The following is an 18,899-nucleotide window of genomic DNA, read 5'->3' as shown; positions in this document are numbered from 1 at the left end:
TACATTACATCATTAGTTTTTGATGTAGTGGTCCATGATTCATTGTTTGCATATAACACCCAGTGCTCCAGGCAGTACGTGCCCTCTTTAATACCCATCACCAGGCTAACCCACCCCCCTACCCCTCTCCCCTCTAGAATCCTCAGTTTGTTTCTCAGAGTCCATAGTCTCTCATGGTTCGTCTCCCCCTCTGATTTCCCCCCCTTCATTCTTCCCCTCCTGCTTTCTTCTTTTTTTTAAACATATAATGTATTATTTGTTTCAGAGGTACAGGTCTGTGATTCATCAGTCTTATACAATTCACAGTGCTCACCATAGCACATACCTTCCCCAATGTCTATCACCCAGGCACCCCATCCCTCCCACCCCCCCACCACTCAGCAACCCTCAGTTTGTTTCCTGAGATTAAGAATTCCTCATATCAGTGAGATCATATGATACATGTCTTTCTCTGATTGACTTATTTCGCTTAGCATAATACCCTCTAGTTCCATCCTCATCGTTGCAAATGGCAAGATTTCGGGGGTTTTTTGATGGCTGCATAATATTCCATTGTATATATATACCACATCTTCTTTATCCATTCATCTGTTGATGGACATCTTGGTTCTTTCCATAGTTTGGCTATTGTGGACATTGCTGCTATAAACACTGGGGTACACGTACCCCTTCGGATCACTACATTTGTATCTTTGGGGTAAATACCCAGTAGTGCAATTGCTGGGTCATACAGTAGCTCTATTTTCAACTTTTTGAGGAACCTCCATACTGTTTTCCAGAGTGGCTGCACCAGCTTGCATTCCCACCAACAGTGTAGGAGGATTAGGGGCCCTGAATCTTACACCTCATTCACCGCACTGTAAATCCACCTCTAGGAGCAGTCCTAGCAAGATCCCTGGTCATATGTGTTCTGCCAGGTTCTTTTATGTATATAAATAATGTGTATCCTGCTGAGAACCAGTTAGTTGCCTCCAGTTGTATGGAATGGAGGCCATCCTGTCAACAAATACGTGTTGAGGGTCCATTTTACATAAAGCATGCTTCAGGGGACAGAGAGAGGCTTGAACACACAGTGACCACTGGTACCAATCCTCCTCACCGGCTGTAGCACTGTGGTCTGGCCCAGGGGCACCTCACGGATCCCAGCCTCTGTTTTTGTCCCTGGTTTTGGTCTCAGAGAGTCTTCTTCCTCGGACATTCTTCTCCCTTTATCGGATGGGGAATGGACCTCAACATGAGTACAACCCTTGGGGGTTTCTGGGTGGAAACGTTGTCCAGGTTTAAATGACATTGCTATGGCTGGGCACTGCCCCCGCCCAAGTCCCTTAAATATCAAATCACCACCTTGAAATGAATTCATCAGGGCTACTTTTACCCAAAATGTACCTAATGCCATTGAAACAACTAGAACAGCATGACTATCCCGAATAACCTCTGTGCATATTCTTGAGATATTTATTTTATTTCCATTTTGGTAAGACATCTGTACACAATTCTGTTTATTTAACTGATCACATTAGCATTAGCTCCTATATTTTAAAAAACAATCCTGGTTTCTGCTACTTTCTGAGAGATACAACATGACGATAGAAATAAATCCAGCGTCAGGAGTGGAACGAGTTTAGTAGAAGGTGTTTTTGTTATGTTTGCTTTATTTCATGTTTCACAGTTAACGTTTCGTGTTTATTGAATTCCTGTGGATGAATGAAGTGCCAAAGCTGCGAGGTCGTAAGTCCCTTTCGGGAAAGCCAAGGATTGTTTGTGTCTTGCCAATATTTCCCTTTCCGTTGGTGGGAGCAATGGATGAGGCCCTCAGGATCACCCAGAACTCACTTTTGTTTTTCATGGCCATCTTACCGTCATTTGGAAACAAACCTTCTGGGACGTTAAAGCACGAAGGGGCATTAAAGCCTTAGGAGGGTTTACGACATCTTCTTGAAGGACAGTGTGGAGGGTTCCCAGCCTCGTCGAGGAGTGGCCCATCACTGCTGATGTCACAACCAATCCCGTCACCCTCAGGTCCCTCCCTGCTTTGAATCACGGATTTCAAACATCCTCAAAAGCTCTTCCCCAGTAATTCCAAAACTCTTAACAAATCAATCCTAAGGAAAAAGAAATAAACAAATATGCAAAAGAGCAGAAGGATAATTAGGGTATGGTTTTAATTAAAATTTTTAAGTGTTCCTTCTCAAAATCTTGTTTAAGCTGCTAAATATGCAAAAGCAAACTTCTGAGTGGAAAAGCAGTCAAGGCCATTACCATTAGAGATTTTGAATTCTGTAATAAACAAATAGTTTATTTCTTCTTCTCCTTCTCCTTCTTTTTCTTAACATCAAGGGAGTCGAGTCATGGCTTAAGATTTTAAACTACAGAATGGCTATCTACGGCATTAGGTGTACACAGGGATAGGTCACATAAGAGGCAGATACAGCCTCCATTGGCCTGTGGGTTGGTGAACCTGCTTCCTGTTCTGTAGCTTCTAGTAAAGGGACTACCAAAGAAACACATCTAGTGGGTACACTCAAACTGCCCGAGGTAGGTTGGAGCCATCTGGATGCTTGCTGCAACATGGTTACCTCATGACTCTGTACTTTGCCAGTTATCTGGGCCCATTTACCTCTGTTCCCGCTCCACTGGCCCTTTGGGTATTTTTCTGTTTATTGACATCTGAATCCAAGGGGAAAGAAGTGAACATTTATTAAGTGCTATGTTTGTACCAGTTAATCTTCTCAATGAAGTATTATTATCACCCGTGTTTTACAGAGAAGGAAAACAAATATTCAAATAGGTAAGACACTTTGCCCAGGATCACATAAGTTTTTAATCGTGCATTGTAAAAGGACAACCTCTTGGTATTTGCCAGACTCCATGCAAGGAGCCTTACAAGGACTATTTTATTTTATTTTATCCTCATGCCACCCCCTTAAGATTGGCATTCCTTATGTCCTCATGTTACAGACGAGGTCATGCAGCTAGGGGGAGGGAGCCAAGATTCAAACTCAGGCAGATGGATCGCAGAGCCTGTACTTCTGCCCACCAAGCCTCCTCTGTGTACCTGAGCTGTCCTGGGACACCAGCCATGTGGGGCTACTAAGCCCTTGAAATGGGACTGGTTTGAATGGTCATGTGCCCTAAGTATAAACTACACACCAGACTTTGGAAATAGTTCAACAAAAATGCACAATATCTCATCACTCATTTTTTTTAAATTACATGTTGAAATGATAATAATTTGCATGTATTGAGATAAAGTAAGTTATTAAATTTAATTTCACCCGTTTCTTTTTACTTTTTTTTTTTAAAGATTTTATTTATTTATTCATGAGAGATGGAGAGAGAGAGAGAGAGAAGCAGATGGAGAAGCAGGCTCCCAAGGAGCAGGGAGCCCGATGTGGGACTCGATCCCAGGACCCTGGGATCATGACCTGAGCCGAAGGCAGATGCCTAACCACCTGAGCCACCCAGGCACCCCTCTTTTTACTTTTTGATATGAGGGCACTAGACCATTTAAGCTCACCTGTGTGGCTCACATTATATTTTCACCTGACAGCGCCCCTTATGTACTATTCCAAGTAACAAGGGACTATGAAATTTACCCAAGCCAACAGTGTTTCTCGCCAGTAGTTCTAGTTAAAATTTTAGTTGAGAGTGAAGGTGGAGAGCTTGAAGCCATTTAAAAAATTTTTAATTATTTTTTAAAGCTATTTTTTAAAAATGTGTTAAAACATTAAGCCTTTTTTATTTGTGAATTTGAATTATGCTTTCTTTACCCCCATGACCATTTGTGGGTAAAAAAGATGGCCATTTTTAGGGTTTAAAAGAAGCATGTGAGTTACCATTTCAGAGTCTACCACATGGAGTGCTCTGCCTATCTGAGTGTGTGCTCCTGGATGCCCCTCTTCTAGATTCCGTCGAGGGGAGTTGCCTGCCACTTTCCACACAGCCTTGTGGCCGACCACCTTTGTGTCTCCTTCAACATGGCTTTGGGCCCTCAGCCCAGGTATGGTGCCTGGCACTGAGCGGACGCTCAGTGAGGAGCTTAGCGGTTTTCATTATTTTTGATGTTTTTTTATTCATAATGACTAATACCTGGCAGAGATTACATGGATACAAAAGGAAGAAGTTGGGAATATTTGTGTGCAGTGGGAAAACTACAGGCCAGAAAAACTATACCAGAGGTTTGTAGAAGTTGTCATCGGAGGGAACTCCCCACCCCCGCCCCCCACCCCCGACACACACACCACCTGCTCTCCCTTTCCGGGGCTGGAATTAAAAAAAAGAAGAAGAAGAAGAAGAAAGAAGAAGGTAATAACTACTAGAAAATCGGAAACAGAAAAGAATGTCCTATAAGGAGATCACTGTCCAAAACAAACGTTTACACTAGCTATTTATAAAAGACACTTACTTACTTATTTACAGCAGCTTTGGATGGAGAAAGGGAGGTTGGGGATCAATAATTAATGCAGGCACCAATTTGTTAGGCCAAGTAAGACCTTCTTCGTCGTGGTCCAGAAGGCCTTCCCTGACTCAACTCAAGTCCCCTCATCTTAATTTACAGAGGAGTAGAAGGAACTGCCATATGAAATAAACACGTCCCTGAGCCACGTGCCCAGCCCGGGCCAGCCCAGAACCTCGGAAAGGAGACTCTTGACAGCAAGCAGCTGACAGAAGGGGGCGCTGGGCTGGCCATCCCATCCAGCATGGGCCTGTCTCAGTGTCTGCCATGCCTTACTCACACCTTCTTCTCAGCCCTGGGTCCCCAGTGTCGTGCTTCCCTGTAAAGCCCGAGCTGGCTGAGAAAGTCCAGCCTCAGATGAAACCATAAAAGAGCTGTGAGTCGGGCCGAGGATCACTCCCGCTGCCACGCGGCTTGGTGTTGATGTCACCTATTGGCCCTCCCAGGCTTCTGCAGACCTCCTTCAACCTTTCCCTGTGTGTTGGAAGCTAGCTCCTTGCACACCCCATCACTAATTATAAACGTCCTGGCCATTTACTTGGCTCTGATCTGGCCACTGATGTTCTACTTGCGTTGATTTCTGCCTGCCTCCGGGGACCAACCCAATACTGCCCTCTCTCCTCACCCAAGAACACGTACTGTCCCGCTTGTCTCTTGAGCTGCTACACTAGGGGGCCTGGGACTCCTGTGAGGAAGTTACTGCTTTAAGTTACAGTGATTGCCCCAGAAATTGTCTAAGATGCAAATATATTACACAGGAACAGAGGACCACATAGTACTCATTACCCTGTTAGTGGAGAACCTTACCCAAAGGAATGGCACATGGGATTCAGCACATCTTCAAGAACAGAGATGTGGGGCTCTTGCTCTGGGCAAAGGACATCATCAGTAAGTGGAGTTTCGGAAAGGAAGATGAAGTCGGGAGATTTCAATAACTAGAGACAGTAGGACTCTAGACAGGACCAGGTGCTGAAGGGCCCACCCAAGTGTATATCCTTTTTTATTGTTATGTTAATCACCATACATTACATCATTAGTTTTTGATGTAGTGTTCCATGATTCATTGTTTGTGCATAACACCCAGTGCTCCACGCAGAACGTGCCCTCTTTAATACCCATCACCAGGCTAACCCATCCCCCCACCCCCCTCCCCTCTAGAACCCTCAGTTTGTTTTTCAGAGTCCATAGTCTCTCATGGTTCGTCTCCCCCTCCGGTTTACTCCCCTTCATTCTTCCCCTCCTGCTATCTTCTTCTTCTTCTTTTTCTTAACATATGTTGTATTATTTGTTTCAGAAGTACAGATCTGTGATTCAACAGTCTTGCACAATTCACAGTGCTCACCATAGCACATACCCTCCCCAATGTCTATCACCCAGCCACCCCATCCCTCCCACCCCCACCACTCCAGCAACCCTCAGTTTGTTTCCTGAGATTAAGAATTCCTCATATCAGTGAGGTCATGTGATACACGTCTTTCTCTGATTGACTTATTTCACTCAGCAGAACACCCTCCAGTTCCATCCATGTCGTTGCAAATGGCAAGATCTCATTCCTTTTTTTTTTTATGGTTTTCCCCATGTCCTCACTCAATCGAAACCCCTACAACAATTTTGTTTAAATGTCACATTATTTTTTTCAACAATAAGTGATACCTCAACTTAAACTCTACTCTGACTCCCAGTTAAGTCATATAATTTCAGCAAGAATCATAGAATAAAGGTTTTAAAGGACCCCCAATGGGCCTTAACCTCAGTACAGAAACGTACTTGGCCTCCATACAAATTGCCAGATAGAGACTTCACTTCAGGCAGCAAATAAATTTATATGAAGGGATTAAAAGTGCTGCTGCAAATTACCTGTTAAAGTGGCTTTTTTGAAAACCTACAAAATTCACAGCTATCCTCCAAGTGCCTCATTTTCAAATTAATGTATTTTATTCTAATTTTGGGTTTTGTGCAGATGCGTTGGGGAGGGGTGGGGCTTGTGGTGGCTGTAGGAGAATTAGTTAAATTTGCAGAATAAAATTTGAACTTTTGCAAATAAGCAAACAGCCAAAACAAACACCACTTTGGAAAAAAATACACATTTTCTTCTTTTGAAAAGCAAGCAATGCCTAAGCAAAATACCTTAAAAGTGAACTAAAAAGCTTTTCTAAAATAAACAACTCTGCTTGTGATCCTAAATTGGGACCATATGTAGATGTGAAAACCACAGATGCAGTGGTTCGCCTCCGAGTTTCTGCCTGCACTGTTTGCGTGCCTTCGAGTAGATGATGATAATGTTGCCTTTGGTCCCAAAGGAGCCTGAGTTTTTTAGATCCTAGTATGGGGCGGGGGCGGGGGGGGGTGTGAAGCAGAAGAGGAAAGAAAAGGAATGAAAACAAATGCCTTTCAAGACAGACTATCTGAACAATTTTATTTTGCCTATCTGCCAGGAGATTCAGCTCAGCTCAGATCTCTCCTGCACCTTTAGGGTGGTGCCAAGCGACGGGCGTGGCGTTTGCTGAGGACGCAGGCTGTGTGGGGAAGTCCCTGTGAGAGACCAGGCTGGCACTCTGAGCATTCGATGGCTCCTGCGAACTGCCTGGACCAGCCCCCTGCCCTGGGGCAAATCAATGAATAAGCCAATTCAGCAGAGATAGAATCATTTCTTTGTTTTTCTCAATTACCGAATGCTGTGTGCTTTGGGGTCACTTGTCATGGGTTTAGAGAATGTGGATGTTGCAACAGAAGTCCTCACCATTCTAAACAGCTTCAGCTGAGCTCCGTTACCAAGGAGGAGAGTTGAGGCCCCAACACCCATCTCTAACTGTAAATGATTCTGCATTCATCATCTCCTTCTAGGACACGTTTATGTGGACGTGTTTTGCCCCCTTTAACTCTGATGACAAATCCTTCAGGGAAGGAGTTCTGTCACCTGGGCAAGAATGGAGGATGCCTGCCCTGAGAAAACCGAGTAGGTTGAGTCCAGGTATTAACTTACTTAGTTTTAAGTGGGTGAAGGAGGCACTGCTGTGAAGAAAAAGCCTGGCTGTTCTGAGCCCCTTTTGCTTGCTGCCCCCAATACAGGGCTGGGATCATCAGAATGAGGAATACATAGGATTGCTAGTCTGGGCTCTGTTAATTGTGCTGTTAGGAAATACTGATGAGATAATAAAAGGAGCAAACATTTATTGAGTGCTTACTACATACCTACCAGGCAGTGAGCTAAGCATTTTGAATATAATCCCTTATTTGATCCCCCCACAAGCACACTATCCCCAAATTCAGAAGAAGGAAATTGAGATCCAGAGAGATTGGGATGTTCTCAGAAGTGTGGCAGAATGTGGACTCGAACCCAGCGTCTTAACAACAGGAAGCTATAAAAGGTTTTTTGCATAAAAGGTGCTCTCTTTTCTGTGGGTCCTCAGTAAATGAAAATCAGTTGCTTTTCCAATAATATGTTTGAATTTTGGGACTCTCACTTCTTACCAGGAATCAAGGCAAAAATGCCTTCATATATAGTTAATTTTGAGGATGGACATGTATAGAAATGACTATTTTTTTCTTCTTTTTAGCTCACTTAAATTATTTGGCCTGAGGGAAGCAGAAACATGAATATTAGACATCTAACATTTTAAAATCCCACCCTTAAGCTGGCCACTTTTTTCAGGTGTTTCCTCCCCCCTCCCCCCTCCCCACCCCCCCATAAGGGCTAAATCGTGTGTCTTTCTCTGGCCTTTTCTCCATGCTTCTGTCTTCTGTGCTCCAGTGTGAACAGTAACGTGTAGCCCAACTACCTGAGTGCTGCACCAAGGAGAAAGCTGAGGTGTGGCCTGGACAGCAGGTGACAGATCCGTCCTCCCACCTGTGAGAAGTGGTAGTACTTTGTATAACAGTGTGTGTGTTTACCTCAAGGTGGGGGGCGGGGAGAGACAAAACTTGTGGGGCCAGCCAGAGCTTCCTCAGGTTGGCCCTCAGGACTTCCTGGGATGTGGGCTCCTCTTCATCCGCTCGGGGTCAGGCCGGTGCTGCACGCTGTCTGTGTCCTGCTCATCTCCATCGGTGCCTGCTCGGCAGCCTCTGAGTCCACAGACTGCCGCCTCCTCTGTTCCAGTTTCCTTGCCCTCCTCCAGCTCCGCTCTGGCTCAGGAGTGTGAGGGGGCAAACCAAAGCAGGGCAGCGTTCATCTGAATCACCTCTCCGATGCCTCAGTGTCCCAGGCCATGAACAGCAGAGAAGCCGGTGGTGCCTCTGTAAATGATGCATGGGGACGCGCAGGAGGAACGAAGGCCCAGACTGCAGGGTATTTTTAGCGCCGGCTGTTTGTGGTGACCTAAGTGAAAACTGCTGGCTCCTGTCCCTTCAGCTGAATGGCTGGTATTCAGGAGAGTGTGCCCACTCCCTGCCAGACTCTGCCCACGGAGCTGCCTTTTTACGAGGTGGCTGACTGGCTCCTTGGCACCAGGCAGCCCTGCCACAATTCTCCTTTATTGCCCAGCGCCGGTGCCCGGTCGTGTGGGCCCATGGGCAGCCCCGGCGTGGTGCTGCGGCCGGGCGGGGGCCCGGGGGAGACTGCTGGCTGCGAGCTTGTCAGGGTTGTTACTGAATTGTGAGGCAGCGTCCGCAGGGCCGGGGCTGTGTCTGGAGGCTTGGAACCTCTGGCGTGAGGCTGGCACGCAGACACTGTGTAACCACGGTGGCGGGGACCACCGCCGGCTCCCCATCCCAGAGTCATTCTGCTGGGGCCCGGCTGTGGGGGGGAAGCTGTCCCTCCTGGTCGCAGACACTTTGGGGGCCTCAGAGGGAGCTGGAAAATATGAGAGGCCCCTGTTATTCTGACAGGTCATTCTACCAACGACTGCTCTGGAGCTAGAGCTGATCTTTGGAGGACGACTCCCCCCCACCCCCGCCCTGTAAAGGGAGTGGATGGGCTGCATAGAGCCTTTTGGGGGCTCCCCTGGTGCCACTGTGGAATGGAAACAGTGCTGGGGTCCCGGTCTCCAAATAACACTAACTGGCTGAGTGATTTCAGGCAAGTAACAATCTCCTAGGACTCCCTTTCTCACTTATGAGTAGTCACGCTTGCCTTACTGAACTCACGGAACATTTTTAATGAGGGTATAAAAGTACTTGGAAACGAACTGAAATAGTAAGAGTACAAAAGGGCGATAGGGGTGCCGGGCCCCATTTATCTTCTTCATTTCTGGCCAACCTTGACTTTTACCAAATCTGTCCCCACCAGTCCCGGCCAGGAGGGACTCTGCATTAGATGGTGTGAGGTCATCAGGCTCTGTGAAGGACGTCGCCTGTATGTGAGAACTTAACCTTCAAGATGGAGGTATTTCTAATTCTCACACAGAATTTGTTTGAATGAAAAAGGGTGCAGCGCGATCCTTTCCTTGTGAAATGTGAGCACATGCCTCTATAATTAGAATAAATCTAAATCCTTAAATAAAAGGATGTCAACGGTAGCCACAGCTCCTTTCTCTGAAACCTCAAGTGAATTTTAGAAAGCCTCTCAGCAGCCACCCTGGGATGTTGCAGGCCCACGAACCAAGATCATTACCCCAAGGTCTCTCTCAGAGATAATTTAATCTTATTTCATATATAATTTGAATAAGTCCGGCCCTCTCGTTTCTTAGCCCCTTGCTACTGAAAGTGTGGTATATGGATTGACAGCATCACCATTACCTGAGAACTTGTCAGAAAGGCAGAGTCTCAGGCCCCGCCCCTCACTTGTTAATCAGAACCCGCATTTTGACAGGATCCTCATGTGATTTATGGGTGTAGTAAAGCACATTTAGAAGAGGGGATTTGCAAGGCCTAGGCCCACTCTTTATTTATGTAAGTCCTTCATTATGAAAAGGACCTGGAGTGACTAAGATTAACAGCTGACAAGGAGGGAGGAGACGAAGAACTGTAAAAGCCATAGTAGCCGGGACCGTGTCACCGGGTGATACCACTGTGCGCCCGTCCCTGCACTGAGAACACGCTGCTGCAACACTATGTGGTCATTGATACGGCCAATAACAGTCCCAAATTATCAAGAGGAGGGAAAGTCATATTCCCAAGCTGCTGATCAAAGTCTTTACCTAAAATTCATAGTGAAACTTTTCCTTTAAAATGGTTAAATAAATGAATCTTGATGTTAAAGTGGTTGCTTCAGTGATGTGCGTACTATATGGAAAACCACATTCTCCAGGAAAAGAGGTACATGAAATGTCACTCTAACTGGAAACTTCATTCGTTTTTGTTTTTTTAATGCACTACATTTAGGAGAGTCAAATGACATCAAGATAAGGCGTGATACCAGAGGTTTACTCTACTATATAACTAAACAACTAAACAACTCAGCTGATACCACAAAAAAAAAAAAAAAAAAAAAAAACCATGACTGTTGGAAGCCAAGTAAAATTTTTTGGGTCAGTAGGTATTAAACTTTCATATTTTCATTTACTAGATACTGGCAACTGATCTTCAAAATTCTCAGGCAAGAAAATGGATTTGAAACTAAAGGGAGTTTTAAATTAACCAGAAAAGCTAGTGCCCTTTCCTGGATAAATGAGCATTGGAGGTGCAGGGCCCAGCTGGTGGTCCTTAGGAGTCTTGCTGGGAGCTGCCATGTTGAGACTGCACAAGCCTACGGGTGGCAAAGCGGGAATTGAGGTTGCCCAGATTAGCCAACTGAAACAACAGCATTGCCAATCTAAAAGGGTCTTGCAGAGGAGGGAGAATCCAAGCACAAGGCAGGGGATGGGAATGCAGAAAAGAGCTGAACGCTGTTAGAGAAATCCCCTAAGACATGGAAAAGTGCCTCAACAGGTTTTTTACGGAGGGTTTCAGTGCAGGCCAAGGAGATTTAAGAGCTCTGGCCTGGATCAGACCAATCTGGGTCTTCTTCCCCTTCTTCCCCACTCCCTGCTTCCATTGCCTCTGAACACAACTAACTGACACCTTACTGCTGTCATAATGCGAAGAAAACCTACCAGTGGCCTGGAGCTTGAGAATAAACAGCTGCACGGTACCAACTATATTAAAGAAAGCAAAGTTTATACAAACAAAACTGAGCTCGAAACCTATTTGGCAAGAATTAAATATTTTCTCTTTATTCTAGAGACATTTGTGGAGTGCTAGGGCTGTGATGGAAACAGATAATAAAGCATCATCACAGGATAGAATTAATTAATTGCCTGAAATAATTTTACAGCTGTAGTGAAAGATTCTGTCTTTACCAATGGTATTATTTTCCCTAATCAGGGGGCCTCTACACTTTGGAAACCTCATGGGCTTTGACTCATCTTCCCTTTGTGCACTGTTTGGAATCTCCTTTCTACTCATGTTGTGGCTACCCTAACCCCAATCCTCCTTTCTCCACCCCTGAGTTTCAACATTAGCCTCATAGCAGGACTTCTTAAACTTTCTTCCAATCTACCTTCATACGCGGTCTTTCGAAGGGCACTTGGATACAGTGGCTCTGGAGTAGAGGGCATTGGAATTCTTTTAAAATGCCACAAGTGAGGTGTGCCTACGTGGCTCAGTCATTAAGCGTCTGCCTTTGGCTCAGCTCAGGTCATGATCCCAGGGTCCTGGGATCGAGCCCCGCATCGGCCTGCCTGCTCAGCGGGAAGCCTGCTTCGCCCTCTCCCACTCCCCCTGCTTCTGTTCCCTCTCTCACTGTGTCTCTCTCTGTCTTATAATAAATAAATAAATCTTAAAAAAAAAGCCATAAGTGATTCTGATATGCATCTTTTGTTGGGAATAAGAGCTTTCAATTGTTGCTAAGTTAACATTCTGTGTAAAAAACATCCAATTATTACATTGCTCTCCTGCCCAGAAAGTTTGGTTGCCATTTATTCCTATGTTAATTCATACTTTTCTGCCTGGCATTGGCCTTCTCCCCTTCCATCCAGCTCCCCCCCTTCCCCAACAGTGCTCATTACGGATGCTCAAAACTTCCCTGCTTTATACCTGCCTCTGCGCTCTCACTTGTGGTTCTTCCTTTGCTACCTGTAAAGATGGATCCTGTCTTTGATGATGATTCCAACTCAAGGGTCATCTCTTTCACGGGTATTTTCTTGGCAGGTTCTCTGTTCCCTGAATTTCTACATCATTTACAATCTATACCAGAATGAATTATGTCAGGGGATGTATCTTATCATATACCACTGGCTTATTGTGTTAACCTTGAAGAACCATCTAGAATAAAGAACGAGTTAGAGAGTAGGAACCATGTCTTTTACATTTGTCTTCTGCAGCACCTAACGTAATCACTGGTATGTTGCTTCCTGCAAGAAGTCCTCCATGTCCCACATTTGGGTTAGATGTTTCTCCCCTCATGCCTGTGACATCGTGCTGTATCCCAGTTACATTAGAAGTGCATTCCAACTCTGCATTGCAAGTGTGTTCTTATCTGTGCATCTTTTGCAGACTGTAAACTGTGAAAGCAGGGCCCCCGTTTACCTGGTTCTAGCACTTAGTCCAGGTCTTGGTATGTAGTATGTAGTATGTGCTCAATACATATTTTTTAAACTGACTAATTAACGATTTTAAACTCTTTGTTTGGTTGAGACTGTGACAAATAGATGCTCTTTAGCATCCATTGCATCATAACATTTTGATTGACTTGGTTTCAGGTATAAGAAATTAACATAATCTAAACATAATGAACCCGATAACTAGCATTTGGTTGCATACTCAACTATATCATTTTCTAATTATTACCTAAATGTGGTTTCTTGTCTACAAAATTCAAGCTCCTCGAGAGAGAAGGATAGCATTTGTTACTTCCATGTATCTCCCACAGTTCTTACCTCAGTGTCTCTTGATTTGAGGTCATTAAATGTAGTTTTTAAAAGAGCCTGTGTTATAATGTATCTGCCTGGTAAGAAACATCTGCTACTCCCTAACAAGTGCTGCATTCATTTTAATGGCCCTGGTGCACAGAGGTAAACAGAGCCTTGGCAGGCCTCCGTAAAGGAAACTGTGTTTGCTTCCTTCATTAATTACTAATGGAGCATTAAGAAGACATGCATTCTCCCCTAAGCCAAGTTGGATAATTCCTGGCACTTAAGGCTAGGGTGCTTTCAAAAGTTGAGACATGTATTGACACACCAGAGAGCATGCCCTATAGCAAACGCAGTGGTGAATGCATTGCCAAGATTACACAAAGTTTCAAATGTATCAATACCATGGGCGCTGATCTGTTTAACCTTTTGCACGTCTTGGGTTAATGTGGGGTAATAAATAGGAATCCCTTGAACTTCTCTGAAAGCAGGCACCACAGGAGGAATTGGAAAATCCATCAGAAAGACACAGAAGGTTACAAATAGAAGGATGATCAAAGATTTACCCAGCAAAACAACAGAATGAAGAGCAGCAAGGCTAATGGGAGAAATATGATTTGTCAATTACAAATCATATTTGTAATCATAATTGTTTTTACTCAATAGCCAATTAATAGCACAATTAAAATGAAGAATTTATACTCTCGAACATGGCAACTCTCATATTATCAAAATGCTAAAGCAAAAACATCGAGGAATAAGAGGTTGAGAGACTTATTAGTAGTAATAGATTTTAACACATAACCATCAAATTAAGATAGGATTAAACCATCAGACTGTGATAGATACAAAATTACATCTTATTTTAAATGTTCACATGGACATTTTCCAAAAATAATACTTTTATTTTTTTTTAAGATTTTATTTATTTATTTATTTGAGAGAGCGAGAATGAGAAAGAGAGAGAGAGCACATGAGAGGGGGAAGGGTCAGAGGGAGAAGCAGACTCTCTGCTGAGCAGGGAGCCTGATGTGGGACTTGATCTGGGGACTCCAGGATCATGACCTGAGCTTAATGGCATGGCAGTCGCTTAACTGACTGAGCCACCCAGGTGCCCCCAAATAATACCTATTTTAATGCAGAAATTTTGCAGGCTACTCACTCCCATCACAAAGCAATGAAATATAATATAAATGTAAATGAAACAACCCAGCTACTTGATGATATCTATGTTTTGGGGGCTAGAGAAATTTGAAATTGAAGGAGGTACAATTATCCTTTTAAAGATCAACTTTAATCTGACGTAATAAATTAAGACAGGATGATACAAGGTCATTTCAAAGACAGTGTGAATCCCAGGACACTAAGATCTAACCATGATCCTACTGAATATATTAATATTTCCAAAGGAAAAAAATGTGTTGCTCCAAAGGGGAGCTGGTTCAGTCAAAAACGCCAAAAAAGCAGGTGTCACAGCAATAACCTTGACACATCTCATCCAGGGGAGAAGGGTGCCTCATCCAGCTGGGCTTAAATAATATAACCTATTGGCAAGATGTCCTGTGGAGGTGGACGTGTGGCTATTGTGCGAGACGAGTGCTCTAACCCTTGAGCTATGGAGCCTTCTCCTGGAAGTGTGGCTATCATAGCCTGATTTTGACTCTAAATTCATGCACACCAACCAAGGCACCTTTTGATTTTGATTTGACCCTTCATGTGTAAGATATACCTTTTGCATTAAGAGAGCTATGTCCCAATACAATTACTAGATAGGAATTCATTCCAAGAAATAGTCTGCTATAGTGCTGGTAGAGTAAGCTTCCTGAACAGGAAAGATAGGATTACTTCACTAATGCTGGTGGGATAATTGGTTAATTATTTTACATGCACTAAAAAGAAAGGAAGGAAGGAAGGAAGGAAGGAAGGAAGAAGAAAGAAAGAAAGAAAGAAAAAGAAAGAAAGAAAGAAGAGAAAGAAAGAGAAAGAGAGAGAGAAAGAAAGAAAGAAAGAAAGAAAGAAAGAAAGAAAGAAAGAAAGAAAGAAAGAAAGAAAGAAAAATAGAAAAACTAAAATATCCAAATATTGGTAGTACTCCTGAAAAGGCAACAATTTTATAAATTTATTTTTTTAATTTTTTATTTTTATAAAGATTTTGTTTATTTATTTGACAGAGAGAGAGACACAGCGAGAGAGGGAACACAAGCAGGGGGAGTGGGAGAGGGAGAAGCAGGCTTCCCGCAGAGCAGGGAGCCCGATGTGGGGCTCGATCCCAGGACCCTGGGATCATGACCTGAGCCAAAAGCAGATGCTTAACGACTGAGCCACCCAGGTGCCACCCAATTTTATAAATTTAAAAAGACAAGAAGAAATCACAAAGGAGAATAACAAGAGCATATCTGACTACATAAATATTAAAAACTTACGGTTGCAAAATATTGCTATAATAACCAGAATTCGGAATCAGAGGAAATGGGAACGTGGTTGCAGGAGATGTAACAGCCAAAGTCTTGTTATCTTTACTATGTAAACTGTTCATGCAACTTGATAAGAGAAATGATTAAAATTCCAAGAGCATAAACAGACAATTTGCATAAAGAAATTAAAGCTGGTACGGGGCACCTGGGTGATTCAGTCGGTTAAGCATCTACCTTCGGCTCAGGTCATGATCCCCGACTCCTGGGATTGAGCCCTACGTCAGGCTCCCCGCTCAGCAGGGAGTCTGCTTCTCCCTGTCACTCTCCCTCTGTGCTTTCCCTCTCTCTCAAATAAATAAATAAAATCTTAAAAAAAAAAATTAAAGCTAGTAAATAAACACATGGAAGTATATTTGACTGAGCTGGTAATCAAGGACTTTAAAAATAAGAGAGTAATTTTTCCAAACACCTTTTAAATTAGCAAGGAAAACAAAAATTATTTTTATAAAACCCAATGCTGGTAGAGATATTATAAAAATGGTATTCTCATATTTTGTTGACCTTATTTTATAAATTGGTACCTCCTTTTCCAGGTTGGAAAACAGCGTGGCAATATAATATAAAGACCTATAAAAATATTTATGGCCTTTGACCCAGTAATTTGACTTCTGGGAATCTATCCTGAGAAATATTAATCCAAAATATGGAAAAAATTAAATTCCTAAGAGTAAATTGGGAAACACTAAATGCCCCACAATAGGGGAATGATTAATAAGTTGTGGTACAGCCACTGGATAGAAAAACAACATAGCCATTTGTAATTATGTGAGGAGAGACCACGCAGCCACATGGGCAGATGCTTGTGCTTTAATATTAAATGAACATGAATAAACACTTAAGTATAAAGAGATACGCAGAAGAGAAAGGACTGAAGAAAATATACCAAATTTTAAGTTGTTCTAAGTGGCGGAGGACAGTGACTTTTTTCTTTCTTTCTTTCTTTCTTTTAAGATTTTATTTATTTATCTGACAGAGAGAGAGAGAGAGAGAGCACAAGTAGGGGGAATGGGAGAGGGAGAAGCAGGCTTCCCGCTGAACGGGGAGCCCGATGTGGGGCTCAATGGGGGGCTTGATGCGGGGCTCGATCCCAGGACACTGGGACCATGACCTGAGCTGAAGGCAGACGGTTAATGACTGAGCCATCCAGGTGCCCCTTTTCTTTCTTTTTCTGGAAATGTGTTGTCTTTCAGCCTGTTCCCATGCCTGGCAGCAGTTGCCTCCCTGTCTCTTCCTCTACCCTTCCCCCAAGTGCCACGCAAGTTCCAGCTCGTCCCGGAAGCCCTCCCCATCCTATCAGCCAAATGAAACTCTCCCTTCACCATGCTCCCATGATGCTGTATTAACATTTCTATTAGGTCTTGTATCTAATGCCTTGTGTGGAAATGGTACCTGTGGGGGCATGTGTCTGTTTCCACAACTAAAGTTTTAAGCCCTAAAGGGCAGGAACTATTCGATTTCTTATTCTCTTTCCACAGTATAGATCACAGTGCTTTGCCTGAGTACATATTAGTTGAAATGAATTTAATTGCACTGAAGTGAACTACTCTGATTCCCTGGCAGGTGGAGCCCATGAAGGTCTTCAGCACTTGGGTCCTTTTGGCAACATCCCAAACATTGTGGCAGAGTTGACTGGTGACAACATTCCTAAGGACTTTAGTGAAGATCAGGGCTACCCGGACCCTCCAAATCCCTGTCCGGCTGGAAAAACAGGTAATGGGCATGCCCTTGGGTTCTCATGGATGGTAGAGTCTTTGGGAGGAAATCTGCTACAAGTATTCTGAGAAATAGTATTTTTATCCTAATGACCCCCCCTATGTTTTGTAGGTAGATCTAATTTATTATAGAACCCTTGGTGTGTTCTGGCAGTCAGATACACCCACATAAGATTCCCTTGCCGAAGCTTTACCTTCAGTCTTTCTCCCTCTTTAGGAATTGATGCTTTTTTCTGCACTTGCTACTCTTTTAATAAAAACGGGGAAAGATTTTCTTCTTTTTGCCTTTTCTGTGATACAGCTGCTGCCCACTTTTAGTGTCTTTGGAACTTACTAGTTTGTGGATTATCCATGTCCACTGTTTTTCTTTACTTCCTTTGACAATTGACATTTTACCCATGTCACAAACAACATCAATCCTGAGATATTTCCTTGGGGTCAGGAGGTGGCATGAGAGACAGTGGGTCCAGGAAGATAAGAAGTTGGTTAAGGGAGAAGCTTGAAACTTTCCTTTGCTTCTCGTATCTCCCTTCCATTTTCCTACTCCCTGATGCCAAAGAGAATGAATGGTGAGTGGACTACCCTTATGGTGGGCCTTGAGCAGCTAACCTTGGTGGTTAAGAGTAGTGGCTTTCAACTCAGACTACCTGAATTCAAAACCAAGGTCAAGATATGTGACCTTGCACAAGCTAATTAACCAGTTTGCACCTCAGTTTCCTCATTGGCAAAATGGGAGTTGTTGTGGGAATTAAATGAAATTATCCACGTTAAGCACTCAGTGCAATGCCTTGCACAAAGTAAAGATTCATTAAATGGCATCCTGATTAGAATTAGTTTTTGCCGCTAGTAAATAACGCATCACTCTCGTTGGGCTTGTGTTAACTTCTAGCACCAGAATAATCTTTTTCCCCAAGCCTACAATAACAATAGTTGGTATTTATTACCCCTACTTTGCATGTATGGAAACTGAAGCTTAGGCCATAGCTTGTCCAAGCTTATCTTCTTAGCAAGTAGCGGAGCCAAGACTCAAACCCAGGTCTACCTGATTCAGGACGGTGTGCTCAACCACCGTGATGTCTTGCTCTGAAAATTGTGACAGTATTGGCCCCTCAGATTTTTTTTTTAAAGATTTTATTTATTTGATAGAGAGAGACACAGCAAGAGAGGGAACACAAGCAGGGGGAGTGGGAGAGGGAGAAGCAGGCTTCCTGCTGAGCAGGGAGCCCGATGCAGGGCTCGATCCCAGGACCCTGGGATCATGACCTGAGCCAAAAGCAGACGCTTAACGACTGAGCCACCCAGGCGCTCCGGCCCCTCAGATTTTCTTAAACACAATGCAGGCTTTCTCTGAAAGAAGCTTTCCCTGAAAGATACTCCTCCTTTCATTTAGGGTAGGTGTCTGTTTTCTATGGGGCACAGAGCCTCTGGAGCAACCAGAGTAGTTGGATGTAACCTAGTCAATGGAGAAATACTGGGCCGGCTGCTGGAAAAC

The 18,899-nt window shown here is 43.7% G+C and overlaps 1 protein-coding gene across 2 annotated transcripts in view; it reads left to right on the top strand.

Annotated features, from left to right (window-relative positions):
- SCG5 (secretogranin V) overlaps nucleotides 1–18,899 on the top strand; it is a 55,841-nt gene that overhangs the window by 22,653 nt on the left and 14,289 nt on the right. For both annotated transcript variants that reach the window (XM_028119578.2, XM_028119577.2), the window contains exon 3: nucleotides 17,256–17,405. In XM_028119578.2, the coding sequence (XP_027975379.1) occupies nucleotides 17,256–17,405 (150 nt within the window). The remainder of the gene's footprint in view (nucleotides 1–17,255; nucleotides 17,406–18,899) is intronic.

The sequence above is a fragment of the Eumetopias jubatus genome, unplaced genomic scaffold (genome assembly GCF_037043125.1).
Source record: "Eumetopias jubatus isolate StellerSeaLion01/CBP00866 unplaced genomic scaffold, mEumJub1_p1.0 scaffold_7, whole genome shotgun sequence".
Lineage (NCBI taxonomy): Eukaryota > Metazoa > Chordata > Mammalia > Carnivora > Otariidae > Eumetopias > Eumetopias jubatus.
The sequence above is the reverse complement of the archived record's forward strand: the minus strand, read 5'-3'. Positions and strand labels throughout refer to the sequence as shown.